This window comes from Falco rusticolus, chromosome 5, assembly GCF_015220075.1.
Source record: "Falco rusticolus isolate bFalRus1 chromosome 5, bFalRus1.pri, whole genome shotgun sequence".
Taxonomy (NCBI): Eukaryota; Metazoa; Chordata; class Aves; order Falconiformes; family Falconidae; genus Falco; species Falco rusticolus.
Window position 1 is genome coordinate 35,727,341 of NC_051191.1, and position 14,959 is coordinate 35,742,299.

A 14,959-nucleotide genomic window follows, 5' to 3' on the forward strand; every position below is an offset into this window, starting at 1 on the left:
TAGCGTGTAAGAATATGTTTAAGCCACAATGCATACTCCTCAATCAGTATCATAATTTCCCCCTTTTCCACAACCACGTGTAAAAGAAATTTCAGAATCTGCCACGTAAATGTTACCCATTAATGAACCACTGAAAATTTTTCCAGCACCATGATTTAAGAAAGATGCTTTCGAGGGATTCCCTTGATTAGCCAAAAATGAAGGGTTCTTATCTCACACTATCTTGTCTAAATATACACAGCCTGTGATGACGAAATGAAAATTTTCAAGACCAGGTATAAATACTACTGACAAGCAGATGAAGTTCATTCGTCTACTTTCTTCTAATAGAAGATTTAACTATTAGAAGTTGAAGCTCACTGCTCTTAGAACCGACATCTCTCAGAACCTATCTGAGCATTTTAACTGAACTATTGCCAAGAAAATGACTTGCCAGACCTACAGCTTGTTTGTTCTGTCTGTCATCATGATTTGTTTTGGACGTTTTGGAAATAGTTCCATTCTTGCTCAACTTGAAAATGATATAGACCAACTGAAAGCTGACTTTGTAAGTATGGTCTTCTACTGCTTTTCTCTTCTTCTGCTTGTGCTTTAGTACAGTCCAGACTTGAACAGTGCTTGACATATTCAATGGAACAAATTTTCTGGTTATACCTTCTTTTAAACAAGAATATGGACAATTTCTTTGGTTTTGCTATCTTCCTTCACTAATGTGACTCAGTTTTTCAATAGTCATAGTTAATATAGTATGCATTTATTTCAGGGGCACTATTCCTTTCACAAGAGCTTCTCCTAGCTCCATTCAGCCTTTGATTACATGGAATGTTTTAAAACAAGAAATCTGAATGCAATTTATGATGAAGGAATGAATCTTGATTAAGTTTATTTAGATGCAATTTAGTGACACTTTTTTAGTTTTAGGTTAGTAATGTTAATGGGGGATTTAGTATTTGTTAGCAATATAAACAAAATGGAGAAGAACTTTTGCTGTAACAAATGTATCTCATATTTAGTAGTAGTAGTAGTAGTGTGCTTCCCAAAGGTGCCTAGAGTCCCTTCTAATTACAGCTTTTATGCTCAATACATTTTTGGGGTTTTTTTCCCCTCAAATGCATGAAAGCAACTGCAAGAGTTTGCTTCTATTTTCAGCTCTGATTTTGTCAGAATTTTTTACATATGAAAGTTGAAATTTAGTAGTCAAAGAATCACCCTGAAGTATCACACGAAGAAGCCTAGTGTGATGCTCCAGTGTTTGCAGACTGATAGGAAACTGGCTGTAAAAGTGGCATCATATCCCTAAATTTGCCATTAGCATAGATCAGAGAGATTCTCACTAGAATATATATAACCCTGTCAGAGAGATCCTGAGCTGTAGTGAACTTCTTGCACTGACATTAAAAACTCTGGTCCACAGCAGGTGCTCCCCACCTTTCAGAAAAGCAGCAAAACAAGATTTGGCAATGCGCTCAGCATGGGGAGCCAATCAGCCTAGGAGGTTTCTGTTGCCCTGCAAGTTTTCCCTTTGCACTTACTGTATTTAAATTACTGAGCAGACGAAAAAGGAAACAGTGACTGTTGTATACAGAAAGAAAAAAAAAAAAGACACAGACAGAAGAGGAAATGATTCAGTTTACCTTTCCTTGGTAGGAGAATTGTATTGCTCTTTGTTTCCTAGAATCTGCCACAGTGTGTGTCTAACATCTGATGGTTAAACTCCATCCCTGCAAGCCTCTCATAGCCCACTAACCTTGTGTATTCCCATGCCTGACTGTGGGCTACTGGGCTATTCTCCAGTTCTATGAATTGTAGGTTTTTAGTAAAGTTATTTTGTTCTTGTTCCATATGAGATTTTACTAAGACTGGGTAAATCTGAGGCAACGGACTACATACTGGTGGACTTCAACTTACCAGAGAACATAAATTTGCCTTGCAATAAGTATTGTTTGTAAAACATGTATGTTTGTTCTTCATTACAGAACTCGAGTAATTCAGATGTAGCTGATGGTGGACCTATTTTTGTGGACAAACTGACAAACTGGACAGAGGTGAGTCAGAACCAGACATGACAAAGCATCTCAGGTGCTTTGCAGGGCACTTTTGGTACAAAGCAGCTCCTAGGGCAAGCGTAACCAGCTGGAGTAAAATGAACACAAGCAGAGGCCACTTTGGTGGCTTGGTAATGTGAAAACAATCCTCATAAAAAGGCTTCCCACAGGATCAGGGTGCTTTATACTGCACCATGAACTGATCCTGAGGTACAGCCAAGCCCCATAGATGAGTTGCAGTATCTCCTTTATCATCCTGTTTCAAGTGGCAGTGAAACCCCCTGCATGCTGCTTTTTAGCTTCATTCATTTTCCTACTGATGGCCACTCACAGACCTTTCTTTCTGACTATTTTTCAACAGAGAAATGAAAAAAGGATCATCCTGAGCCAGATTGTTTCCATGTACTTGGAAATGCTTGAGAAGACTGACAAGTCAAAGGCGCACATCAGGCACATATCTGAGGAGCTCTATACTCTGAAAAATAGCCTTCCTGATGGCTTAAAGAAGATGAAAGACCTCATGGACCTGACAAAGCTTCAGGTAAGCCTCTTCCTCTGCCTCCAAGGCTCATGACACTGTATTTTCCAGTTGAAATTTAAATATGACTCAAGCCGATAATGCTTCAGCAACCTGTCTGGTAACCCCCACCTAGCTTAGTTCACACTGGAAAACCTAATGTTTCCGGCTTCAGGGTCTGCTGCAGGTCTGTGGTGTGGGGTGTCAGTGTGGGGGCTGCCCTCCCCGAGTCCTGCTGGAGTCTGGCACAGAGGTGCTAGCAGCACTGCCGCATTGTCTGCCCACCAGAGCTGCCACTGACATGCCTGTTTGTGGTTTAGAAATTGGGTGGGAAAGTTGTGCCCGGCTACAGCACGCCTCCACGGGTTTTGGAGGTTTATCAAGCGAGTGCCAATGACACGAACCACCGACCTCTGCAGAGGTGCACGGCCAATACCTCAGCAGTATTAGCTGCTTGCAGGTATCTCATATACCATTGCAATAACTACAGAGTAGCTCTGTTTCACAAAATACAGCTCATTTGTGACATGTTGCAAAGTAGCACAGAAAGTGGAAAACAAAAATCTGTGACAAAGTGGCTCTTTGTTGTAGGAATTAAGTAGTAGAGTAATTGGAAACTGCAGCTGTCCATCTGGTTTACCGTGGTAGCACTGTGGCTTGTAGGATGTGATCAGTAAACAGTTATAGCTCTTGGCATGACCTTCATTCCTTTTGTTTCTTATAACAGATGAGTGACTTGAAAATTCAACGCAAAGCTGCAAATGAGCTCTTCAGTGTCTTACAAAAGCTGGAGCCTTCAGCTCCTCTCAAAAGGAAAAGGAGCCAGTTTCAGAAGAAGTGCAAATGTTAATGACATCGCGTGACCTTCTGTACTGAGTTATTGTGCAAATTTTATGATGCACATTTTTTTATTTCAATCTTTTTATTTAGTTTTTATACATTTATTTATTAATATTTAAATATTTTAAATAATTATTTATAAAGTAACACCAGTCAAAGTATTTATACCTCCTACTGCTATGTAAGAAATGACTTTGTCTTAAAATCCTGTCTATCTGTTATATGTTTGCTGACCTGAAAATACAGAATGAGGCAATGTTTACCCAGTTCCCATATGGAAATCCTGAAATTACACGATACGGTACCCAGCTTTCCATCTGGTGCAGTCTTGAGAGAGGGATATTAGAAGACTAGTCTCATCATTCATCTGTTTGGCATGGATATGCAAGCACCAAGATGGGGAAGTTTCTGTACTAAGGAATACATTCATATCTGCTTACTTCTAAGCATATCTAAATCCAAATCAAGCAACTAGACGTGCTTAAAGGTAAGCAAATGCTGAAGCACTTTTATGAACTAGGGGAGTGATGATTAATTGCTGACAATTGTTGCTATGCACTGAAGTTACCAGGAGGCTAAGCTACTAGCAGCTCCAGGAAACGTGACTAACTCTATTGCACTGAGTTAACTTCAACTCATTGATTCTGAGACATTCTATATTTTTTATATACTGAATCATTTCAATGTGTCTGAATGTAATTTTATTTATTTGGAGGTAGTAGTACAGAAGTTTTTATCTTAATGACTTTATTTTTGTACTAGAATATTATTTAATACTTTGGATTTCTCAATGGAAACTATTTGAAATTTGGCTATTAAATAAAAAAAAAAGAAAAAGAGAAAGTGTGCCTGCATATTTATTCACCAGAATCTCTGCAAAAACTAGAATGCTAATCTTGCTCTATATTGTCACAAAAGATGGCCCTACCCAGATATACAAAAACATATTTTATTTCCTTCTTCCTGTCTTAAGAGTTGGGAATGGATAATGTTTTTGAAGAAATCTGTCAGAACGGTTTAAAATTTCCAAACTCTTCAAGTTCTACTTCTGTCTAGATGAAGAGGCATCATTTTGCTTATAAGAAGGCATTTATTTTAAGTTTGTTGTCACTCTTGTTTGAAATACAAGACACTTTCAAATTTCCCTGCAGGTCAAGTTTACAGAGCCTAGATTGAGGTCAGCCCATCTGCTGGGCTCTCTGTGAGGAGGCCTGGGACTGATCAGGTTTTGGCCAGCCTCAGAGGCTTGGGCAGAGGACTTGGTGGGGACTTCCAAATTCTCAGGTCCTCAAGGGTTTACCAAGCAAATTATCTGGGGGCAGACTGGTTGGGCTGACTGGAAATAGGGCAGATTTTCCTTGGGATCCCTGCCAACTTGGGACCTCCAGCTTCCCCCCACCCCTGAACTTTGTCTGAATCAGCAGATTCCAGAAATAGCACCCCACTGAGCCCAAAGTTTAGCTGTAATAAGCCAAATGAGTTTAGTTGTAATTGCTGCTGCCCCTCCTACTCCCATGAGCCCAGATGTCTCCCCTGGTGTAAGATACCTTAATTTCTATCCTCATTTTACAGCCATAACAAAGAAACTCAGTAATCCTGGATACTTGAACTGATTTTGAAGGAAACTGCTGTTGTTCTTTGTACTCATCACAGATATACATATGCATGTGAGATGTGAATGAAATAATGCTGTGGTATTTCTCCCATTCCAAGACTAAGTGTGAGAATCCTCAGCATGCATTTCACATAGGCAACGTGCCCTGTGTACGTGTTGTGTCAGGAGGTATTACTTAAAAGAGACCAGCTGTCCTCGAGGGAAGCAAAGACAGCTGTAGTAACTTCTATTAAAAAAAAATAAAAAAGGAGAAAAGAAATAAAGGAAATAAAAGGAAGAAGAAAGAAAAGGAGAAGAGAAAAGAGACAGAAGGGAAGGGAAGATGAAAAACTTAATAGGGAAGATTAAAGTTTCCTTAGCCATTGGCAGTGAGATAGTGAGTCTCCCAACTCCTAATTAAATTAATACTCTATTTTCAAATTTAAAGCCAGGACTGGTTAGAAGTTACCTTATGAGACTATAAACTTGAGAAGTCTACAGTCCTTCCACACCTTGTCAAAGGGGTCTGTGGAAAAACAGTTAAGCCCATTGCTATACATCCAGCAGGAATAACATTGACCCATTCATCCTCCCTTAGTTGTATATACTGAAGCCTGTGCCATTTTCTGTGCTGTGCTGTCCTGCTGTTACCTTGTTAAATCTGGCTCAAAACAATATGGGTTTGGAGGGGAGGTTATTGCTCAGTCACGTAATTTCCCAGGTTCTTCTCATCCTGGTGCTGGGTAGCAGAGGCAGAGAAGTAGGGAGGGAATGAGCAGCTGGGAGATGGAGTAGCAGCTGGCACTGCTGGCAAAATGTGTTTGTACACTCCGATTTCAGTAGTTTGGTGGTTTGGGGTTCTTTAGCTTTTGGTTGGTTGGTTTGGTTTTTCTTCCTCCCCCGCCCCTCCCCCCCCCCCCCCCGAAGTATCCTTATTTCCAACTGGAAATTTTTAAAACATCTTTAAACTTTTCATGTTAAATCTGACACCAGACATTGCAGAGATTCACCAGTGCTGTGAACCTAACCACTCAAAGGAAGCCAAATAATTTGTTTCTCATGTCGCCCTCCCCCAGCATTTTCCCTACCCACTGTAAGCCTGTGAAACCCATTTCTACAGCGTCCTTAAGATAAGTTGCTGAACAAATTTCTTGCTTTGCTCTGTTGATGCAATAATAGTGTTAGACAGGAACATCATAAAAATCAGCCTTCACAAGACCACATTTTTTCCCCTCAGTTACATACCATACAAATGAGGTGAATCACTTTTAACATGAAAGCCCATCATCTCTTCTCTCACATCCATGGGAGTTCTGGATCTCCTCTTCTATGTCATTCCTCACTATATCCAAGTGAGGAAGGCATTTGCAGCTAAGCTAAATTTAAGTGTGAAATGAATTTTAATGGCTACCCTAAATATTTCCAAAGTGAAACACAGCAGAAACATTGGACAGTTTTACTGAAGGTCAGTGCAGTTTTTTCCAGCTACGCAACCTGAGAAAGAGAGTTAATGGATGCATATGCACAGGAGTGAAAAGATATTATCTATTGTCTGGTAGTTAAAATTAGAAAGGGGAAAAATCAAAGAAAAGACAGCATTGTCTCAGAAAGTCGCTGTGGTTTATGCATCACTTCTGCAGTGTATTGATTCTGTCCTTACTCTATTCCTGCATATTATCAGCACTGATTTTAATCTGCCATTTTATTGCCTTGTCACTCAGTATTTTGAACACCTTCAATAGTTCTTTGCAGCTGGACTTTCTCTCTGGCATCCAGAATATATCCTGAATAACTTAGTACATCAGGAAACTTAATTATGAATATGAATAAATAAGTCAATATGAATAACTTAGTACATCAGCCAACTTAACTCACAGCTGACCCCATTTCCCAAATTGCTGATGGCTACGTTAAAGGCCCAGGGCCCAGACAAGCCCTGCCATGACTGAACCCACTTGACTGCAAAAACCATTCACTGATTCCTATCCCTTATTTCTTATCTTTTGACCAGTTGTATATTCACGTGAGGAATTGTAATGTCATAGTTTAACTGCTTTGGTAGCTTTGCAGTGAGACTCTGAAGGTGTAAGAACGTGGTGCTATTGTGGCTCCCCCTTGTCTGTGTAGTCACTGGCTCTTCAGCAAACCATAGCACAGCCAAGAAGCATGGTATATTCTCTCACACATGTTACGTTTACTATTCTTTTGTGCACTGTATGGGCCCGCTCTCAGTATTACATGGCAGGGATACCAGCTTTACTGGTTTGCAGTTTTCTGGGATTCCACTGAGGCCTTTAGAAAATCAATAGCCAGTAAGACCACTCTGTGCCTCCCTGGTGTGGGGACAGCGTCAAGAGCAGGTCATACCGCCCACACCCCACAGGCTGTAGTTCAGCTGTTTCATCCTTGAGTCCTGCAGGACTCCTGGGTGAAAGCTGTCAGCTCAAATCTGTCCTCATGGTCACTTTCCTCCAACAGTCTAGGAGTTACTGATCAGTTTTTTTTCAGTCACTGGGAAGCAGGAATAATAAACAAATATGAAAAGGTCTGGAGGTGGAAAAACCTCCACACCTGACAAATGGATGTGGGATTTTCAGCCCAAAATAGATACTCATGCAAAAACTCTTACCTCTCTGCTGTCTTGTGTGGGACAGAGAAGTGCTAACAGCAACTTCTGCAATGCACGGAATGTACGTAGGCTGCCGAAATAGGTGAGGAACAGCATAATGGTCTGGTAATGGTAACATATATAACTTCTGGGTGTATTATGTGGCAGCTGGTCCTGATGCAAGATAGCAAAATAAGGCCACCCATCTTCCAGCTTCATCTATTACTCTTTTCTTCCCAAGGTTCCTTCTCACAGTAAGCAAACTTTCCTGGGAAGCAATAAGGATGGTCTATGCCAAAAATTTACCTGAAAAAGTAAGCAGGGTAATTCCTTGATCCATAGCAAAACTAGCTGTGGCTGTATGGTGGTCACATCACACCAGAGTAAAATCAAAACGGAAGAGGGCTCAGCTCCCTGTCACACAAAGTGGGTAGGAACCTCCTGCACCACTCCATGCTCATGGCTATCTTGGAGGTAAACATGCCATTTATGAAATTTCCCTCTAAATCACAGGTCTAAGATGACCTTAACCTTACAAAACAGAAAGCAAGCCGGTTGGGTAAACCTCGTCTCTAAATCAAGCCAGGGCTGTGAGTTATTGCCACTCCAATGCCTTTTGGTTGCGTGCTTTTAGTGTTTTGCAGGATCAGGTCCTGTACAGATTCAGATCTCCTTTTAAGTCTGCCAAGTACATGGAGATACATGGCATGCACATGTGATACAATATACAGGTTTTAGTCAATAATATATATGTACAGGAGTATATTGTTCAGAGGTGGCTGAGGATTTCTCTGTGTTCATGGCTAGATAAACTATTCTTTCCAGTGTGCTGCCTGTAGGATCATGCTCATAAAGAGCTGGCAATTTTCTGGAAGAAGCTATTAACAGGTGTAAATGACACTCAGTACTTCTTCACAGATTAGATCTAAGATATTAAGCAAGATGCAGTAAAATATATTTATTTGCATAATCATTTCCACAGAAAAGTGTTCTTGAAAAGTGTATCATATACAATGAACCCAAAGCCAACGACACTTTGAAGGAAAGTCATTCCACAACTCACTATTTTATGTTATCCTCAGGCTGTTAATGTCACCAGCACTAGGGAAATTCCCTCCCATTCACCCTTATAGGCTCCTGAAGGTCAATTAACAGATGTTGCTTACTGGCATCTCTCCCTGTAGGACACACACAACTCTGTCCACAGTCCACTTTCAAGTCTCCCTGCATTATCATCCTGTGTCCTCCTCCACAGATTTTTGGTCGCATCCTTAAAAACTGTAGGTGCCAATGATTTATGTTCTTTAAAGGACAAATTTAGACTATCTGTTTTAGCTTTGCCTTTAGAAGGACCATTGAACAGAAGCATTATGGAAATGATGCTTTTCCATCAATTAAACATTTATTTTCAGGGATTTATAAAATATTTCCTCCCCACTTCAGCTTTATTTACATGACCACACTGTTTCAAGGAACCATGATGCTAAATTGAGTGGTACAACTAAAGTTTAATTTACTAGCCGAGTTTAAAATTTGGCTACCAGGCTAAATAAATGCTAAAGAGCTCAATCTTACCCGATTTATTGCAATGACCATGGCAAGATTCTTTTTGATTTAAAAGTGATTTGAATTGGGTAACTGGATCCTGAATATGGATACAACGCTTTTGAAATTTTTTTTTACCTTGAGTGGTGGGCCTAAACAAATGACTCCAATTAAAAAAAAAAGTATAGATGAGGTTGAAACTTTAGTATAGATCCTGCACTTTCATGATTTTGTATCGAAAAGAACTACCAGTGTTCACATTATTTGCTGAGAATATTCTTATTTTCCCTAAATAGTCTCAAAATTCCTCACGTCAACACCTGGTGTACGGTCTTGAGAAGTATGAAGACTGTGGGTTCCTTCACATCATCAGAAACCAACTATATACCATGGGCTCTATTTAATTTGAATGGTCTAGCCTTGCAGTCTTTTGGTTCCTGAATCATGCTTCTCTTGTGGCCACTCCAGACACTCAGGGTTAATGCAGGAAAGATTTTGTTCTCACTGTAAAGCTATACTGTTTTGGTTTGGATTACAAATAAATGTGGCAAAGTCCTTTCCCTCATTTAGCCCAGTAGAAGAACACTTAGAATAAAACAGTTGTGAATTTATGAAAGGGCCATAAATTGATAAATTACAAAATTCTTATGGTACATAAAATACTAGAAAACAATTAATTTAAAATGTATATAGTACTTTTCAGAGATTTGTAGAAAATACAAAAAATGCTGTAATTTGTCCTATGTCATTCATGTGCTGCTTCTCTTAGTTTGTAGATTAAAAGAGAAGTTTAAGAAAAATGATGCATGAACTTAAAAAAATCATGAGATTTCGTATCCGAAACAAACAAGCAGTGATGAAAGTCCATATGTGCCCCCCAGCTGGTGAAGTTCATGCTGCCTATCTAGTGACTGTTTTTTTTCCATAGACTTTGTAAAAATTATTTGCTTCTTGAAGACTGCAAAAAATAGCTTGGTATACTTCTGAGGTGGTATTTATCATAAGTGGCTAGTGACATGGATATAATGGAAAATATTATTCATTTTAAAACCTTGAACTAGTCTTAGTAAACCAGCTCTTCATTTTCAGAGTTCTTATGAATTCTAAAATTACGTATGGACCAACTGCACAAATGCTACATGAACACAGTGTTGGGAAAGAACAGCAACTGAAAGAAGAAATTATCATGCATTTGTGCCTATATCTCAAAAAATAAGCTATACACAGATAAGCAAAATAGGTGTTATTTAACCTGCACAGAATGAAACAGTCTCATATGAAAAGTAAAAGTCACTTTGGCTAAGTAGTTTCTATCTAGTGACAGAAGTTGCTTCCCAATAAGCATTTCACAGGCCATTAAATAAACCCCAACAAACAAGTGAACTGAAATTTAATTTAATTTGCACTTTTTACAGAAGTGACCTTTGACTACCTGTGGAACCCACCTACTGAAAGCGGTCTCAGATCAGAGGTGCTGTTTGAGGGTGCTGCAAGGGATGCCTGACTTCTAGACTCTGACTAGAGCCAAGGAATGGCTTTAGTCTGAAGGTTTGTCCTCCTACAATTGTTTAATAGCTCTAGGCATTGTTTTTATCCATACAGCACTCATTTCCCATACTTTTGATTTTGTTAGACCATACATAACCTCAGTTCATGTTTTCAGTTTTGCTGGGCCATTTCCTACTTCAAAAGGGCTTTTCTGATAGATTTTCTGAAACGATGTGAGAAAATGGCTGACAGCACAGAAGAGGAATTTTCAAGAAGATGCTTTTAGTACTGGAGAGACTTCTTTTTTACTTATTTGTCAGCATAATCTAGCATTTCCAGGACAAGGTGCTTGTGTGCATTTCTCTGTGGGGCATTTCTGAAAGTGCAACACAGTGATGTGGCAGGGACCTTGGGAAGTACCGAGTCAGGATCTCCAGGTGAGTCAGCACTTGCCTCTGGGTGGGACAGAATGTGAAATACATCTGTCCTACCCCTCTTCCCACATGGAAAGCTCTGCTCCTGCTGGTGTCTGTGCTCCCCAGTACTCTCGCTGGCCTCATACTCAGAGTGAATGAATGACAGCTGAGCACCTGCTTAGTGGTTCAGATAGGAAAATGATTTTGGACTGGTTTTAACCTTCCTCCTCAGTCCTTGTTTCTATTTCAAATTTCCACGGCTTTCCTGTGACTTTTGTAACTAGATATTTTTGCCTCTGGTCACCTGTCTCTTTTTCACACACTCCCAAAAAAGTTATGATTTTTACCCTGCTTGGCCCTTTGCAGAGCCCAGCCTTTCTGAGGCAATGAATAGGGCTGAAAATCATCCTTTTTTACAGATCTCTTTTCGGGACCCACGGCATCCCATGAGATGTGGCCCAGATAATGCCAGCTAAGCACAAAGGAAACCTCTATCAGATGAATGTACGGGTGTTTGTATTGATACATGCATGTCTGTTTTCATAAAAGCCCAAACCACCCTTTCTCCACCCTCAGCCCCTATATCTTAAGACTGCACATCATTCAGCTATGCACTATAGCAGTTTCTAAAAATAGTTATTTGACTTTATTATGATCATCCTCATCTTCTCTCTAGTCTTTTTTATCACACCCACTTGCCTACTGGGCTTACGAAACTTAGTAGCACCTTGTGAACTCCTATTAAATATTGTTAGCCAATTTAATTGGGCTGATACTGTTATGCTCTTTCCCTTCATCTTTTGTGGTATCCATTAATTGGAGAAATTCTTACTCACCCACATAAGAAATAACGAGTCTAACAATTACATGTGGGAGTTTTGCTGCTTCTTTGGCTATTTCTTACCTGTAGCTCATTACTTTTATCTTCATAGGAAAGTCTGTGGGTTTTGCTCCTTTTTACTGTTATTATTTTCTTGCTGGTAGTTATTCTAAGTTTGTCTCTGAGTTAGAAAAGTTCTCCTGTACAATACCTCCTCAGCCACAGGAATATGCAAAGACACGTATAGCAAATTCGGCATCAAAGTAGCTTTTGCTATTCTGATATATTGGCTGTTTTTTTACCTCCAAGAAGGACTGAGAGGGAATAGATAGCCTGGAGTTTACAAAAGTCTGCCTGAGGGTTAGCTCAAGAAGAAACATTGATTTCCTTCTCACTGTAGTCCTGCTTTGCCACCCCGAAGTACAGGTACACATTTTATTTTACCGAGAGATGCACACAGTCATGCAACTTGCCCCAAAAACAACATTTATGCAGAAGAATTTATTAATAGATACTTAGTACCTGGACTATGCACTTGAGTTAAACCATTAAATAAAGTTGTTGAAAGGAAATTCCAGCCTTCTTGTGTTCAAGAAGGCTGTGGTGAGAGGAAGGTCTGTAACAAAATGTCTAAGAAAAGGTCTAATGCAGTACCACTATCTGATAGCCAGTTTTGTATCCCCACATCTGTCCAATAGTGCCAGAGGCAAGCCAAATTTTCTTTCCACTAGGCACACAGTTTTAAGAATTGCTGAGCTGCATGGACAGAAAATCACCTCTAACCTGAGCAAAAAAGGACCTGCCAGGAACATTGCATGCAGCTCAGCTCCGACCTCCATGTGCCTTGAGCTTACACACATGGTAAAACAACAGAAAACCAAACCATAGACCTTGTGAAATGGAAGGTAACTGCTACCGTAGCTCACAGCAAGGCATGGCTCAAAGGAGCCACAGATTCCCTGCATACCTCTCATATATAGTCTTACATACCTGCTGTTGCTGGACTGCTTGCAAGCAGAGATGATCTACCCAAGTGCAACAAATTTGAGGTGAACAAGCTCTTATTAAGAAGAGGAATGAATCCCACTGTGATGTTACTTGGTTTTGATCAAAGCTTAGTTGTGAGTACGGTTTGCAGCAAAGGAGCAAAGAGTTCAAATGCAACACTTTAAAGTAGCACTTAATTGATCTTATTTTGGTGCTCTTTGGTGTAGCTGTTTGTAGAAAAAAAGGCACTAAATTAGTCACAGGGCTGTTGAACAAGTTGTCTGGCTGATTCATAAAAGTAGAGTCACAATAAGCAATAAAAATATAGGCAACAGTTTGTGGTTACTTTTCCAAGATAGCAAAGAAAACAGTGAAAAAGGAATAGCTAAATGTCAAGGGTGATTATTACTACAAGGCTATAGAAAGAGACCATACCACTTATTGACTGTTACGCTTTACAAGAAAAAAAATAATAGCCTACATTCTTTAAAAAAACAGATTTTAAAAAGATGCATTAAAAAGGTGCTCACTCATGGCAATCAAAAATTGCACAGGCACAACCATATTGCACATGCAGAAAGGCAGTGAAAACAAACATAATGGAAACAGGTTACCTCAGCCAAAGAATGAGAAGGAAAAATTGGCTGGAGATAAGCATGTTTGGGCACAAAGCAATTGTGAGAGTTCACCTCACAGCCATGAGTGAAGAGAGGAGCATGTCTTAAGTGAGCCCACCTCCCACCTGTGAGGGAACAGGTCTGTAGTACCTTCTCTGGAGCACTGAGAAAGGTGATCTAAAGCTCTGAGGTCACATTCTGATGTAGGCTGACTGCTGTGATCTCCTTTAATGCTGCAGGTGAATCACCACCTCCACAGCTGAGGGATAAATCAACCCAGCTTTGGGGGCTGCTACTAAGGGTGGGTGGATGAGCATTATAGAATCAAGACTTGTGTACCTACTGCCTCAGGAGAGACTGAATTGAATATTTCCATCCAGCTCCTCAAGCCTTCCTCTTCTTCTCCCACCTGTTTTCCAATGAAGGTAACATTTTTCCGTCAGGGGAAACCTGCACACATTGATTTACCCATGTTTAATATCTTACACTAATAAAGCACTTTGACTGTAATGTAATTAATTCTGTATTTTCTATGGTGGTTTACTCATTTGCTGCTAAGCTGCAGCAGTAATTACATGTATTACTCCAGCTGGAAATGACTCATTTTCACATTCTTGAGCAGTTACTGCTGCAGCATTGGGGTTACTGTCCTATAATAAACCTACTTGCTGAGCAAACAGGGCTCCCGAGAGATGACAAACTGGACTGCAGAAACTGTAGGAATAGTTTCATTACTCTTGCAGGATTTTTTAATTTACATTGTATAAAAGCTAAATTTTATGCTGGAGCTTACCTGGCAAGACTTGCCTACTTTTGTGTAAGGTAGAATTTGGAGCTTTCTAGCTGGAGCCCTGGGATAAAATGTTTCATTGTGATAATTTTTGGGGAGGATGAAAATAGAAAGGGAGTTTTTACTTTTCTTTTTTTCATTCCAAGCTGCTTTTGCAGGAAGGTTAGATATTTGATATTACACTCATATTCCTCTTGAGATAGATATGCAAGGTAGATATCTTAAAGTGAAGGTAACAAGGCTGGTGAGGTAGATTTACAAGAGAAATTCATAGATAAAACAGAAACCTTGGGAGGTTTATGTTTCACTTCTCCACTCTCCTCTTAATGAAAAAGTTGTAGAAAATATCATAGATTTACTGAACTGGTTAATTCTGTTGGCTAGAAAATTTCAATTTCTTGTAGTATTTTTTTAATTCCTGAGGTAAACAGGGTGACCTCATGTTCTCTACTTTCAGACACAGGACTTTCCAGCTGTAAGCTGTTAAATCTTTTGGTATTCTGCCTCAGCTTTATGCTGTTGGGAAACATGATCAGGGTGTGCCGTATGAAGCTAACCAATTTCCCATAGCTCAGGCTACAGTTCTGTGAGGGGTTTTTCTGCTAGAAAAAACTACCTAGTGAAACCACAGGCTGCTCCTGAGTCTTGCATATACAGTAGGCTGTGGGGTCAGAGGCACTTACAGGAGGCCA

General features: G+C 39.8%; 1 protein-coding gene across 1 annotated transcript; it reads left to right on the top strand.

Moving 5' to 3' along the window:
* The first annotated feature begins 244 nt into the window (after positions 1-244).
* IFNG (interferon gamma) lies at positions 245-3,451 on the top strand. Its single transcript, XM_037389325.1, has 4 exons — positions 245-547; positions 1,977-2,045; positions 2,407-2,586; positions 3,290-3,451. Exons 1-4 carry the CDS (start codon positions 425-427, stop codon positions 3,410-3,412), a joined length of 495 nt encoding a protein of 164 aa, XP_037245222.1. The 5' UTR covers positions 245-424; the 3' UTR covers positions 3,413-3,451.
* The last annotated feature ends 11,508 nt before the right edge of the window (positions 3,452-14,959 follow it).

Bases quoted from the DNA above. Each gene is read 5' to 3' on its own strand.
- IFNG (XM_037389325.1), top strand. From the start codon at position 425: ATGACTTGCCAGACCTACAGCTTGTTTGTTCTGTCTGTCATCATGATT. The intron at 548-1,976 runs GTAAGTATGGTC...TCTTCATTACAG, and splicing joins ACCAACTGAAAGCTGACTTT to AACTCGAGTAATTCAGATGT. The intron at 2,046-2,406 runs GTGAGTCAGAAC...ATTTTTCAACAG, and splicing joins AACTGACAAACTGGACAGAG to AGAAATGAAAAAAGGATCAT.